This window comes from Thermochaetoides thermophila, assembly GCF_000221225.1.
Source record: "Thermochaetoides thermophila DSM 1495 unplaced genomic scaffold scf7180000011806, whole genome shotgun sequence".
In the NCBI taxonomy this organism is placed as follows: domain Eukaryota; kingdom Fungi; phylum Ascomycota; class Sordariomycetes; order Sordariales; family Chaetomiaceae; genus Thermochaetoides; species Thermochaetoides thermophila.
Genome location: NW_006383023.1, coordinates 2,601,985 through 2,615,794, shown reverse-complemented (window position 1 = coordinate 2,615,794; position 13,810 = coordinate 2,601,985). Strand labels below are relative to the sequence as shown.

Here is a 13,810-nt window from a genome sequence, read left to right as displayed (position 1 = left end):
GCTCAATTGACCTCTTCAGCTTTCCGTGGGGGGTTCAGAGCCTCACAAGTTTTCCATTCCCCCATAGTCCAATTATCAGCTGCTAGTCTCGCGGCGGGCGGCTCGGCACAGGCAGTTTTTCCGTCGTGCCGGGAACCCCCCCAGGGAATTTTCGGAAGCGTGGTGGTGCAGTGGTGAAGAGCTCGCTCACGCAGGCCCAGTTGCTGTGCCTGCTGCCGCAAACCTTGCCTTTCGACTCGAACCTCGAGCCAATTCCAATTGACGACACACCCGGGCCGCCTCCCAGCTTCCACGCCCGCGAGACGTCTCGAACCCCCCCCGCCCTCCACCACCCCTTCGTCTTAGATTTCCTTTCTCCTCGGTCGGTATGCTCTGCAGGTCGGCTCTGACGAGGGGCAGCCAGCTGGCTGCTCGCCAGGCGGGCGTCCAGAAGCTTGCCCAGCGCGGTTTTGCCGCTGCCGCTGCCGCTGCGCCAAAGTCGTCGTACGAGCCCACCACCATCGCCGGCGTCAAGGTCGCTGCCCGTGATGATAATGGTCCGACCACTCGCCTCGCTGTCGTCGCCAAGGCTGGCACGAGATACGAGCCTCTCCCGGGCCTGACGGTCGGCCTGGAGGAGTATGCCTTCAAGGTATTTGGGCAGGACATCCCCGCCGCTCTCGGCCTGAGCTAATTTGTCCCCGTCCCCAGAACACCAACAAGCGCTCCGCCCTGCGCATCGTCCGCGAGTCCGAGCTGCTCGGCGGCCAATTGACCTCGTACCATACCCGTGAGGCCCTCGTGCTGCAGGCCAGCTTCCTCCGCGAGGACTTGCCCTACTTCGCCGAGCTGCTTGCCGAGGTCGTGTCGCAGACCCGCTACACCTGTGCGTGCTCTACTGCTCTACAGACCGAGTGTAACCCCTACTTATACTCTACTCCCAGCCCACGAGTTCCACGAGGAGGTCGAGAACGTCATCCACCAGAAGCAGGCCAAGCTGGACGCGGCGGCCATCGCCCTTGATGCCGCCCACGCGGTGGCCTTCCACACCGGTCTCGGTGCCCCGCTGTACCCGACGCCCAGCACGCCCGTGTCGTCCTACCTGAATGAGCACTCCGTCGCTGCCTTCGCCGAGGCGGCCTACACCAAGCCTAACATCGCCATCGTGGCTGACGGTGCCAGCTCGGCCGGCCTGAGCAAGTGGATCGAGCCCTTCTTCAAGGACGTCCCCGCTGCCTCCGACGCTGCCGTCAAGTCTGCCCCGTCCAAGTACTTCGGCGGCGAGCAGCGCATCGCCCTCACCGGCGGCAACTCGCTCGTTATTGCTTTCCCCGGCGCCGCCCAGGGCGCCAAGCAGCCCGAGACCGCGGTTCTCGCGGCCCTCCTCGGCGGCCAGTCCTCCATCAAGTGGTCTCCGGGCTTCTCGCTGCTGGCCAAGGCGGCCGCCAGCACCTTTGGCGCTACCGCCAAAGCCAGCCACCTCGCCTACTCGGACGCCGGTCTGCTGGCCATCCAGATCACGGGCCAGGCCGCTGCTGTCCGCAAGGTTGCAGAGGAGTCCGTTAAGGCGCTCAAGAGCGTTGCTGAGGGCGGTGTCACGCAGGAGGACCTGGTCAAGGCCATTGCTAAGGCCAAGTTCAACCTGCTGTCTGCGGGCGAGGTCGCCGGCTCTGCCCTGGCCCAGACTGGCTCCCAGCTCATCCATGCCGGTGAGCTCGTCAAGGTTGCTGAGGCCGTGTCGGCCCTGGAGGGTGTGACGGCTGAGAAGCTGCAGGCTGTACGTTCTCTCACTCTTCTTTGTGAAGTGAAGTTAGATGCTAACAGATAGCAGGCTGCCAAGACACTATTAGAAGGCAAGGCCTCGGTCGCTGCCGTCGGCGACCTCCATGTATTGCCCTTCGCTGAGGACCTTGGTCTCCGGGTATAAGTGAGACAACCTTTAAACACTGGAGATGTATGAGAGGGGAGAGGAGAGGCGTTATGAGGAGCAAAGTAGAGGAAGCAGAGGAGGTAGAGAGGAGAGAGGGGGAAAAAAAGCTGTTAAACCGGGAAATGTTGTACCAACAACCACCACAGCCCCATCGGCCGTTGTGTAGACTTTTTCGACTGCGGCTTTGTCCCATTGTGCATATAGTGACTAGACTTTAACCCGCTTTCCTATGTGTGACTGAAAGGGCTGTATGGTCTTGGGCTGTTGGGTGAAGATCATGCTTGAAAGAGAGGTGGGTTGTGGGATGGGTGTAAGGTTGTATGGGTGTATGAATATCCAGACGATTACAACACGTAGGGAAGAAATGTTGCTTTTTGGGCGGTGAATGAAAATTGACATGGGCTCAATCATAGCAAATGCCCAGCATCTAAATTATTTTGTAAAGTCAACATAGAATCAACGGGGGTTGATGTTGAACCTATCATGTCACGTGACATTGCCGATGTAGGTTGCGGGCTGCGGAGCTTCTCGGCTTTGCGAGACCTTTTTACGCAACCCGCCTTGCTTGCTTTGCTCGCTCCATAACAGCGCAATCCACCATCAACCCAGCCCAGTCAAACCGGAACAGCTGTCCCTGCTCTAACAGCCGCCAAAATGACGTTTGCGTGGAAAGCCGCCGGTCTTACGTGAGTCTCCCTACCTAAAGATATTGGGCTCGATCTTTTTTTGGGAGGGTGTTCGAGGAAGTGGGGGGGATGGTAGTATGGGATTGGAACGAGAGGGTGCACGCATTGGGGAAAAAAAAAGGAGGAATTGCCTTTTGCGAATGGGTGAAAGGACACATTGAGAGAAAAAAAAAGAATTACGGGAGAAAGAACTGGGAGATTTCTAAGGGGTTGGACAAAAGCTAACGAACTTGGAAAACAGCTACAACCGCTACCTCGCCGTCGCCTCGCGCGCCGTGCGCAATGCCCTCAAGGAGGACAAGCGGCTCGCTGCTGAGCGCCGCAATAGGCAGGAGCTGAGGTTTGCTAAGTGGACGGTGAGTTGTTGCCCGAAATGTCATACACTCTGAAGATTTTCCGATCGACCGACGAGGATATGGAAGGAAAGGGGATTTGGAAGGACAAGAGTCGGGAGGTTAATGTTGGTATGGGGTTCAATGAACATGAACAAGGCTGACGATCGGTATGCTGTCAATACAGAACGGCAAGCAAGGCGAGATTCAGAACCTCGCCGACGCCAACGTCGCTGCCGCCGTCGAGAGCGCCGCTGCTGGTGGCACTGCCTAAGCAATCGATCAATCGGCCGCCGATTTAGGGTTGGGAGGAGGGGTAGAGAGATAGACAAGGAGATGGATACCCCGGGACTGCATGGGGGGATAGTTGGGTTGAGAGGATAGACGAGGACGGGCTCATCATCGGGCATGCTTTTGAGTTGGGTGATGGGCCTTGAAGAACCTTGGGCAAGAACGGGCGCAGAAAGTGCATTGAGCTGTGTCTTTTGTCTCTGGCCGCTGCTGCAAAACAAGATAGAAGTTGGGGCAGTGGTTGGCTGGGACTGTATCATAGGCCATGGCCGTTTGGCGTGGTGAATAGAGGCATTGGCAAGCTATTTTGTGATGGGAAGGACTGTGAATGCGTGAGCTTTTTTTGCTATGTGAATGCTCAGATTTTCTAGTCATTTTGTCCCATCTCCTACCAAGTGACCCAATGCTTCTGTTTAGAATCAAATAATTGCTCTTATCGCAATTGAGATCAAGCAAAGTCGGTTGATTAAGAGTCCCTGGACCTCGGGCAACTTCATGTCACGGTTGTCAAGCTCAACGGGGGATGAAATACCCACTTTTAATGCTCACCTCACCTCAGTCCAAGCTCACCCCTCAAATTGCAATTCAACTCAACACTCAACCACATAACATCCCACTCACTTACACAGATCCGTGCTACACAATACAATACACACAACACGGGGCTTGCGCCCCGATTTATCTTTACACATACTGCACTCAAACAGCTAATACGATAAACAATTGGAATAACCTCACCCTACCTAGGGTATCATCTCTCTGACTGCCACAACATGACCACATTCCAATCCCGCTTCCCAGACTCCCCCTCGGATGATGAGCTGAGCATGTCGCGCGGTATGTTTGTTTCCCTTATCTCCATTCTCTTCATAACATGCTAATGATCAGCATAGGCTTCGCCGACCTAGACCTCAACCACCCCGCCGCACATATGGATCCGGCTCAATACTACCAGCAACCTCCTCCCCCCCCGCCGCCGCCGCCACTTATTTCTAGTGAGGGGATTGTAGCGTTTGATATTACGAGGGAGTTTAGGGATGCTGCGGCAGGTGAGTGCCCTCGTCCTACTTCTCTATTCTAGCAGCTCTAGGGGAGTTTTTTTTTTATAGGGAACGGAGTCGTGGATTGTGCTGACGCAGGGGTATTTATCTAGCCCTTGAGCCTGGAGAACTGGTCAAGGATGGATACTTTACGCTGTTTGAGAGCGTTGGAGCCTTAGAGGTTCGTTTTTCCGTTACCAATCTCTCCAGCCGCGTGGAAGGAGATGCTACGTGGGGGATGGTGAGCTAACCCTGGCTTAGATCATGGATCCCAAAATGGACAGCGGGTGTCTCGCCCCCGGCGAGTCCCTCGACGAGGAGTATGATGTGACGAGGCCCCTGGAACCGAATGAGGTGTTGGGGGTGATCGATCAGCTGCTGTGTCTGGAGGTATGTTCACAACCACCCCCACCCCCTTCACAGAGGGGAGAATGAACGGCTGACACGGATCAGATGGCATGGCATCTAGGCTATCCCCTATCCCAGACTGTCTTCACAAGCGTCTACATTGACAAGATACTTGACCCGGCTCCTACTACCCTCGAGCAGGCCGACTTTTTCCGGGATCGGCCTGGTGAGCAGCAGCTCATGCACCGCGTGCTGAGGGCCTATTGTCTCGGCCTGATCAAGACATGCTGGCTTGTGAATGAAAGGATCAAGTCTGAGCATTATTACGAGGCATGCCCACTCCCCCTCCCTACCTTACAAACCCCAGGCTTGCTAACCTGTGCTGTGGGAACAGGAAGAAGACTTCGTCACAAACACGTACAACCGCCCCCTGCTCGACACCATCCCCTCCTCCGTCATCCACACCGAGCTTCTTTCCGCCCGGGAAGCCCTCCTCCATTCTCTCTCCGCCATCGGTCCCGACCTTACCAACGCTTTAGTCTCCCGCCTCGACATGCGCCTAAACTTCCTCTACGCAGTCGAGCTGATGGAGCAACGCAGCGCCGACCCGGAGGTTCTCCGCCAGCCGTGGGTGAAGTTACAGGAGATCTGGAAGGAGGTTGGACGCACGCAGGGGATGGGAAAACGGGTTGCCGAGGCGTTTAGTACCAAGATTCAGAGACGGCTGGCGAGTACCATGCCGCCTCGGCCGATTGTGCAGTTGGGCGGGGAGGAGATGGTGAGATTGTTTGGGCAGTTGTGGGAGGATGGGGAAAGGGTGGTGGGGGTGTTGGGATGGAGGGATGCGCAGTCCCTGCTCGTAAGTCACTTTTCTTACTCAACTCACAAACAACGATGATGGAGATGCTGACACCCATCCAGAACTTCATCCTCACCTACCACTCCCCCCTCCTCTTCCCGCGCACCCTCCTACAATACTTTCTCTTCCACGACATGGTCATCCTCGGCCGACTCTCGATCCGCCAGCTCCTGGACGACGATCTTTCCACTCTAGTCCTCCCCTCCTCCCCTCTCCTCGACCGCGCTAACGACGCAGTCGAGCACCCGCATCACCCACGCTACCAGCTCGCGCAGACTATGGAACTCTTCCGTCAGCGCGTTGCGCAGTCCTATCTGGATGTGTTTCGCACCTGGTGTCAGAATAGATGTCGGGTGAGAAGGACGATGGTGCATGCTATTGCGGATTGGGAGGCAGTGCAGGCGGAGGCGGAGGAGTTTGATGGGAGGTTGATGGGAGTACTCCTGGAGCAAGCGGTAAAGTATCCCCCGATGTCGGGGGAAGAGGGACACGCGATGCCACTGAGCAGCTGGGCGTATCATTATAAATTGAGGCTCATGCAGTGGACGGTGTTGTTAGGGTTCGAGCTGGAGATTTATCAGGCTGCCGAACTGCCGGGGATGTACTGGTATCTGGCCTACCTAGCCGACCACCACGTCCGGCACCTCTCGGGCACACAATCTTCCGTCGACCGGCAACTCACCGCCAACCCGCCGTTAACGCCAACCCAGCAGAAGCTTGCGGCCCGGTGTAAATCCTTCCTACGCCTAGCACTCCTCGAAGCAAGCGCCACATATGCACTGGCAGACTCCCTCTCCTGCTTGTGGACGGCAATCGAACGAATGGGGCTGCTCCCTGATATTAAGCGGAAACAGAATTTCCCTTACGGGGGGGATGAGTTACGGTATGAGTTGCGTATGAGGCCTTGGGCGAGTGTTTCTCTGCCTGCACTACCTACTTACGAAGAGTTTGTGGAGAGTGTTAAGAGAGCGGATGTGTCCACGGCCGAGCTGCTTGAGATGGCTGTAAGGGGGGCGAAGAGGGCTGAGAAAGGGCTGGAGACGCTTGCGGGCTGGGGGACCTTTTCGGGTGCGCAAGATGGAGGGAAAGGGGGAGGGAAGGAGAGTTATGAATGGGGACCGTTTTGTCTCCCTGGCTGGGGGACCGAAAGCTGGAGGGAGAATGTGAGGAAGTGGATGAGTGCTGCTGTGGCTGCGGGGACTGTGGTTGAGGGATTGAAGGGGGTTGGTAATGGAGAGGACAAGGAGTGGGTTAAGGTTGAAGTGCCTAAGGTCGAGGAGAGATATCATAGTTGGTGGGTCGTTCCGGGGTTGAGTAAAGAGGGGGAAAGAGGGCAGGTAGTTTGAGGGCAGGTAGTTTAACCTGGGTGATCCAGTGGTGAGGAATGTGGCAAGAGTAGTGTGCAGTGTTATATTATATCTAATTGAGTATGTGAGTGAGAAAAAAAAATGGTGTACCAGCTTCCTTTCTTCAGACCACCACGTAGGTATTTGCGTGTTTGCACGTATTTCTAGGTTGAGTGGTTATAACTCTTGTGTACTCATTTTGATGTGTTGGCTGGGGACAGATAGACTGAAGAGAGCTTTTATCAGGGGTATTTTATGTCAATGACCTCCAAGAGGTTGTCTGGATGCTACCGCGCCTGGTCAAAAGTTCGACTAAAGTGAGCAGAGCTAGGGCACAAAGCCAGCTAGGTAGACAGCCCAATTGTTAACCATGTCTTTGGCCTTGAACAGTATCAATATCGGGTCAAAACCACGGCTTGAGAAGCCTGTTCTGGATTTCGAAGAATCCCCCCAGTCTTCACCCGTTCCTGTATACAGTTCTGACTTGAAGGGTTGTTGCTATTTAAACAAGCCCCATGAACATTACAGACTCCCTGTTAGGAATAGGCAAGAGAGATGCAGTTTAGGTACCTAGTTCCGATGGATATTTTAGTGATACAGCTTCCAACCTGCTGTTATCCCCTCGAAACCTCCTCCTCTGCCACAGCCGGCTACCTCCCATCAAAAGGTTCTTGAGTCCTTAGTTCACCCAATACAACACATCACGCTCATTTAAAATAGATATGTATTATTCCCTCTATCATGTGGTAAGCTCAACCCAGACCCTAAACTCTCTTATTAGTTTAAGTACTGTTTAATCCCGATCAAACCACCTCCCCCAACCTCTCCTTCCCCCCTCCTTCTTCCCCGCTTGCTCACCCTCCCCAAAATGATCCGCCCCAATCCCCCCGGCATACCCCCTCTCTTTCTCCTCCCACAATCTCCGCTCAACCATCTCCCTGGCAAGAAAAGCCCTCACAAACTTCCAAGCCTCCGTATCAGCCAGATTCCACGCCTCGATCGCCTCTCTTAACAATCTCTCTCCCTCCGTAGACTTGATGTCGCCCTTCTTCTTGTCATCACCGGTGTTTGTGCGCAGGATGAGGTCCTTCGCGTGTTCGACTAGTTCGGCCATTTTGTCGGAATCAAAATCCCCCCCATTACTCATGTCCAGTTTCGTATCTGCGAAGGTTGCCTGAGCGGGCAGTTCAAACCCAAACAGATACCCCAGCTCATGGTCCGCAACCACCGGATCAGCCTCGGCAACGAGCCATAACGAAGTAAACCCCTTGCCGGAGGAACTATTCTCTGTCAGGGGGCTCTCCGCAGCGGCGACGATTTCTTTCAATTTGAGGACCCGCGGGGTGGAAGAGATTTGCTCCTCCTTGAAGAGCTTCCTCGTGACAGCCGTGATCCATACGTCGCGTTTTGCCTGCCGGCGGATATAAGGGATGTCGATTGCTCTGCGCCGGGCGGAGAGGATGGTGGTCGTGTATGGGTGCGGGACCGTGCCGATCGTGAAGAGCTTCGACGAGTTCACGTATTCGATTGCAGTTGTCACCTTCAGGGGTTTGGAGTCATCACAAGGGACGCACTCATCGACCGGCACGTTGGGAGGGCAGGTATCTGGCAAGGGGGAGTCGGAGCAGTGCGCGAGACGGGCAGCCAAGTCAAAGGCAGGCCGGATGAGGTGAGGCGTGTAAGAGCGCTTTTCTGGGCGGAGCACGGAGATGCCGTCGGGGTAGAGCGTGCGCCAAGTAGCGTGGAGATGAGCCGTAATGAGTAGACGAAGCTGGCGCAGGCCGGCCGCGCGAGAGGTTTGGATGGCTGTCGCGATGCTGGGGTAGCGTTCCTCAAGAGTCTCGAGCGAATATAACGCCAGACCGGAAGGCCTCTTGTCGGTAGTGAACGGGCCTCCTTCACCAACACCCACTGCATCAGCGACAGACCTTGCCTCCCTCAACTTTGGACTCTTCAACGCCTGCTTCACCACCTCCGACACGGCCCCTTTTGGCCCAACATACAGCCCGTCCCCCAACCCTTCATACCGAATCACCGTCTGCTCCTTATTCATAAACTCCCCCCTCCTCAAAAACCCCAACAACGCATCATCCCTCCCGCCCATAGGAAACAACAGCCCGCTCATCAGCACCCCACCTCCCATGTTCTCCCACGCCAACCACCTCATCAAGTCCTCCCTCACCCGTCCATTAATCCCCTTCTGCTCCCCCTGTTGTGTCTGCCCTAACCTCAACAACTCCTCATACCCAGGATTCTCCACTGCTTCCGCAGTGCTCAACACCACGGGCCTGAACCCCGCCGCCCACCAAGCCCTACGCCACGCCAGCACAAGTTCGCTCTCCGCGGCCCTCACATCCCCCTCTTTCTCCTCCGTCGAATCCACATAACAATACACCGTCATCCTCTCTCCCAACACCGGCAGCAGCGCGCGATTCTCGTCCAGAGTAACAGAGCTGCTAAACGGCATCGCAAGCCACTTCCAGTCAGCGTACCACCAGGATCCGTCTCCATCTGTATCATTCTTTTGACGGGGCGGGGGATGCGACGGCTGGCGGAAGGGGTTGAGCTTGTTGAGCCAGGGGTGTTGGGTTGTGTCGATTTTGGGGAGGGCCGATGAGATGCGCGAGGAGGCGGCTTGGAAGGTTGACGAGGAGGGTGTGTAGGGGGTTGAGGGGAGGGAGAGGAGGGTGAAGAAGAGGAGGAGGGTGATGGTAAGTAAGAGGCAAGGGCGGCGGTGGATTCGTGGCATGTTGATGGTAAATTTGTTATGAATTAAGTCGATGAAGTTGTGGTTATTGTGAAGAATGACATCGAGATTGTTGGCGATACGATGATTTAGGAATCAAGAGATAGCTCTGCCTAAAAAAAAAAAAAAAACGGGGGGGGGAAGAGAGACCTTGATTAACGTAACGAGTGAAAGTAGATATTAGAAGATGAATAAGAAAGTTGGCATTAAAAACATGTCATGAAGCCTGAACAGTGGCAAAGATGAAAGATGAACCAAAAAAAAGAGATGAGCTGAAGTCGGTGAAATCAGTTGCGTCGCGTTGCCAGCAGGCAGTGAAGCTTTATCGATAAGCCCCTTACGGATTAAACGGTCGCTTATCTCAGGGTTAGGGTAGAGCTCAGGGTTAGAGCAAACGTCACCAGGGGTCAGGGTCCCAGGGTTCAGACTCCAGTCCCCTCGAGGTCAACAAGAGTAGAGAAAAAGGAAAGCATCTCTCAGCGAAGAGAACAACATGTTCAAACCAGAAATTACTATCTAATCCCAAGAGACCATACAAAATATACAGGGTATCATCAAACATCCCTAACTGCCTCGATAATTCTCTGCTTGAGCCTCGCAAGCTCATCATCCCTCTCTTTCAACGCAGCCGCCATCTCTCTATATCTCTGCTCCCAGTACCCCTCCCCCTTATTATTTTTATTGCTCCCGTCCCCATTCACACTTGTCTCTTCTCCCCCATCCCCACTACCACTCCCGTTGCCACTCTCAACACTCCCATGAGCCACCGACGGCTCAGCGCTATTCGTCCCAGCACTCCCATTCACACTCGCCGCAGCCGATCCATCAACGCTAGCTCCTCCTTTACCCCCTTCTTTATCCCCCCTACGTTTTTTCACCCGCTCCTCCATCCCCCAACTCCCCACCAAATCTCCATACCTCAACTCCCACCTCACCAAATACCTCACCTCCTTCTCATCCTCCCCCAACCTCGTAATCTTCAGGCTCCCTTTATGAAGCATCAGATTCCCGCCCACCAGTGCAGCCAGATTAATCAAGAACTTCTCCTTGGATTCGGACGTCTCCAACAGGTTTTCGATGACGCGCTGCGCGAAGGCATGTGCTTCCTCGACGCTACAGGGGGGGATACGCCGGTGGGAAGGGTCGTACCATTCTGCGGAGAGGATGGAAGAGGTGAAGAAGGCTTCGACGGAGGATTTGTTGGTGCGGTCGTGCGGGTTGGTGAAGAAGACGCGTTGTCGGTTGGGGGGAGGGGTGGGTGTAGTGGTCGAGTTGGTCATGCTGTCGCTGCTGCTGGTGATCTTGTTGGAAGAGGGAGCAGCTGTGGATGCGTTTGTTGCGGCATCGTTGTTGTTGGGTCGAGTGGTGTTGGTAGTGGTCGTCGAAGGGGGATAGAAAGCCTCAAACGAGCCAGGCCCCATTCCCGTACCCTTTGGCTCTTTACTCTGCTTCGAAGTATTCTGCAGCGCTACATCCGCAGCCTGCCCGTTGACCGTCATCAGCGCAGGGGGCATAACCGGCGCTGGAGGAACCGCTGATGCGGGAGGGACTGCCGGAGGAGGGGTAGCCAGTCGAACCTCGCCTCCTATCCTCGGGGGAACTTGTAGTGATAACCTGCTGCGTTTGGCTGGCCGGGGGTTATTCGGGTCTGCTGGGGCCGGCTGACTTCGACTCCGCACGGGCTGACTCGGGGGTTGTGTAGGCGGGTGTAGAGGGGGCAGAGGCTCAAGTGGTCGCGCCGAGGCCGGCTGCGCTGGCGTCGGCTGTGCCGCAGGCGCTTGTGTCGACGTAGAAGCCGGCGTTTGAGATGCTTGCGCCGATACAGTCGTCTGTGCTTGTGTAGAAGGCGCTTGAGCAGCCACACTCGTCTTCGAAGCCGTCGCCTGCGCAGATGTACCTGGCTCCACCCCCGACCCCGACCCCGTCGGCACCGCAGACTTCGGCACCTCCTCCGGTCTCTCCCTCACCGGCGAAGGGAACCTAAACACGGGCCCATCACTCGTCGGGAAAGCAGAAAACGGGCCCTCACTCTCCAATCCTCTTTTCGGCGGGCGCCCTCTCGTCTTGCCCGTCGCGCCTAGCCCTCCACTCCTCCACGCCGAGGACACAACCTTCGCACCGTGTCTCCGACTAACAGACCTTGGCTTAGCCCCAGAGGGTGTCAATGCAATCGCGCTCTTGGGCTCATCCGCCCAAAACGATGCCCTGGTAGACGGCGTGATAGCAGATTGCGGTGCAGCAGGATACGCGCTCAACGGCGTTTGCACAAGATCACTTCCCAGCCACTGGGCACCATTTCCTCCCTGCGCAGATTTCCCCGGCGGCGGCGGCGGCGGCGGCGGTAAAGGAGGAGGAGGAGGAGGAGGACGAGGAGGACGAGGAGGAGGAGGAAAAACAAACGCCCTGCCCCTCCCATCCGGAAAAGCTGTCCACGGCTCGCGGTCCTGCACCCTTCCATCCTCTCCCTCCTGAGGCGACTCCCTCCGCGACCTACTACTAGCCTCTTCGTCGGCAGCATCCAGTTTCCTTCTCCCCCTCCTTGGCTTAACAGCCGGTATCAACGCCCTCAACGCCATATCATCCTCGGCCGCCACTCCATCCCTTTCTATGTCCAAAGGACTCACCTCCGCTGGCGGCACACATGTCCAATATTCGCTCTCCCTCCCCATCAAGTAATCAAAAAAAGCATCCACATGCATCGCCCGCATCCACCTCTTCAGCCTAACCGCATACTGCTGAATCTTCTGCGCGCTCTGTCCCTTTTCCGCGTCGGGAGGGTCGACGCCCAGTTGTAGCGCCAGCTCGGCCCATGTTTTGAGCTCGCGCGACTCGAGCTTGCGAATGAGTGTAAACAAAGTGTAGGTGGAGAAGGTCTTGCCGTCGGATTTTGGGGGGGTGCGGAAGGCTTCGCGCAGGGGGGAAGGGTCGGTCGTCAGAGGCACGCATGGATTGCAGTAGAGGATGAAGGCGATGTAAGCTTCTTCGAGGGCTGATGGGGAGGTAATGCCTTCGCGAGAGGGGAGGGCGCGAGAGGGGGGCATGGCATTTGTGGTGAGGGGGTGTCGGCGTCAATGGTCGTGATGGTGTTGGAGATATAGTGGTCATGGACAGTCCATCTCTAATCGTAGTCGCAATCCGTCGTTGCGTCGCGTCGGGGTCTTCAGCTGATTTTCAGTCTTACGCGTCGCCAACTTACACAAAATAGCATGGCATGGCATGACAAAGACAACAGAATGGCAGGTCGCATTGACGTTGGCGATCACGTTTGCGGGCGGGCGCAGCGCCAGCCTTTTCCTGAGCTTGCGGGCGGCAGACCGCGATTAGTGATGGCGTCCAAAAATAGACTTTGCCAAGGGTGCCAAGCCTGGATGTGGCCCGTGTGGGATGGTAGTGCGACGTTGTGGAGTGGGCGGTCGCGCACGGGCCATCTTGGTTCTGCTGTGATCACATGCTGGGAGTCTTGGCCTGGAACGAGGGTGCCTGATGTTGATGCCTTATGGCCTGGATTGAGTGGGCTTGAGATGGAAGTGGGATTCCTTTTGTCCTCTTTCCCCCCCCCCCTCCCTCCTTTGCTGATGAGATTGGGTGTTGGATTCACGAATCGACTAGAATGGTTGGGTGTGGCATGAGCTGCTACAATCCGAGTCAAAGCCCCGAGAGCTGATGAGGATATTTTAATACATAACTTCGTACTGATTGTCTCGCTCATCAATTACAGGAAACGAATTCTCGAGTCCAATTCAATCTCATTCAATTCATAAACTTCAAGGATGGTTTAAATTGAAACTCTCAGAAAAAAAATTGATGTCTCTCATGAACCAAGAAAAAGAATCCTCTGAATTATGACATTATGACATTGTCTGCTTGGGCATCAATCTACGATTCCCGGAAATGGACATCCATAATCCGTTACACTAACAGCCTGCTGTCCGCTTCACATGATATTCCTGGGCCCATCCATCCATTCGCGTTCCCCCAGACCCCCCAGACCCCCCAGACTTCCAACCAAGCTTCGTTCCGCGAATGCCCGTAGTTTGTGGCCCCCCCTCCCGTTCCCCCCCTGGCCGCTTCACTACTGTTCAGTGGACGCCAGCACGCCGGAGTGCTGTAACGCATCGGCGCCCACTAACCCCAGTGACGTCGTACAGAGGCCAAACCTCTCCCTCCCTCCCCCTGTCCATTTCCGGGGAAAACGGCCACACCCCAAAAAAAGTGCCAAGGGGGACCCGCATTCCATCGGACCTCGGCAGCGC

At 55.7% G+C, this 13,810-nt stretch overlaps 4 protein-coding genes across 4 annotated transcripts; 2 read left to right on the top strand and 2 right to left on the bottom strand.

The window, feature by feature from the left end:
- Positions 1-367: 367 nt before the first annotated feature.
- CTHT_0007240 (mitochondrial ubiquinol-cytochrome-C reductase complex core protein 2-like protein) lies at positions 368-3,201 on the top strand (the record flags this gene model as incomplete). Its single annotated transcript, XM_006691192.1, has 7 exons — positions 368-631; positions 691-865; positions 924-1,756; positions 1,811-1,900; positions 2,498-2,595; positions 2,837-2,951; positions 3,115-3,201. 7 exons carry the CDS (start codon positions 368-370, stop codon positions 3,199-3,201), a joined length of 1,662 nt encoding a protein of 553 aa, XP_006691255.1.
- Positions 3,202-3,991: 790 nt separating this feature from the next.
- On the top strand, positions 3,992-6,811 carry CTHT_0007230 (uncharacterized protein; the record flags this gene model as incomplete). Its single annotated transcript, XM_006691191.1, has 7 exons — positions 3,992-4,055; positions 4,112-4,267; positions 4,372-4,439; positions 4,520-4,648; positions 4,712-4,900; positions 5,001-5,465; positions 5,528-6,811. The coding sequence occupies 7 exons, from the start codon at positions 3,992-3,994 to the stop codon at positions 6,809-6,811; spliced, it is 2,355 nt and encodes a 784-aa protein (XP_006691254.1).
- A 793-nt stretch (positions 6,812-7,604) lies between these two features.
- CTHT_0007220 (uncharacterized protein) lies at positions 7,605-9,560 on the bottom strand (the record flags this gene model as incomplete). The annotated part of the gene is made up of 1 exon (XM_006691190.1): positions 7,605-9,560. The coding sequence occupies one exon, from the start codon at positions 9,558-9,560 to the stop codon at positions 7,605-7,607; it is 1,956 nt and encodes a 651-aa protein (XP_006691253.1).
- A 551-nt stretch (positions 9,561-10,111) lies between these two features.
- CTHT_0007210 (putative ars binding protein) lies at positions 10,112-12,598 on the bottom strand (the record flags this gene model as incomplete). Its single annotated transcript, XM_006691189.1, has 1 exon — positions 10,112-12,598. The coding sequence occupies one exon, from the start codon at positions 12,596-12,598 to the stop codon at positions 10,112-10,114; it is 2,487 nt and encodes an 828-aa protein (XP_006691252.1).
- Between the last annotated feature and the right edge of the window lie 1,212 nt (positions 12,599-13,810).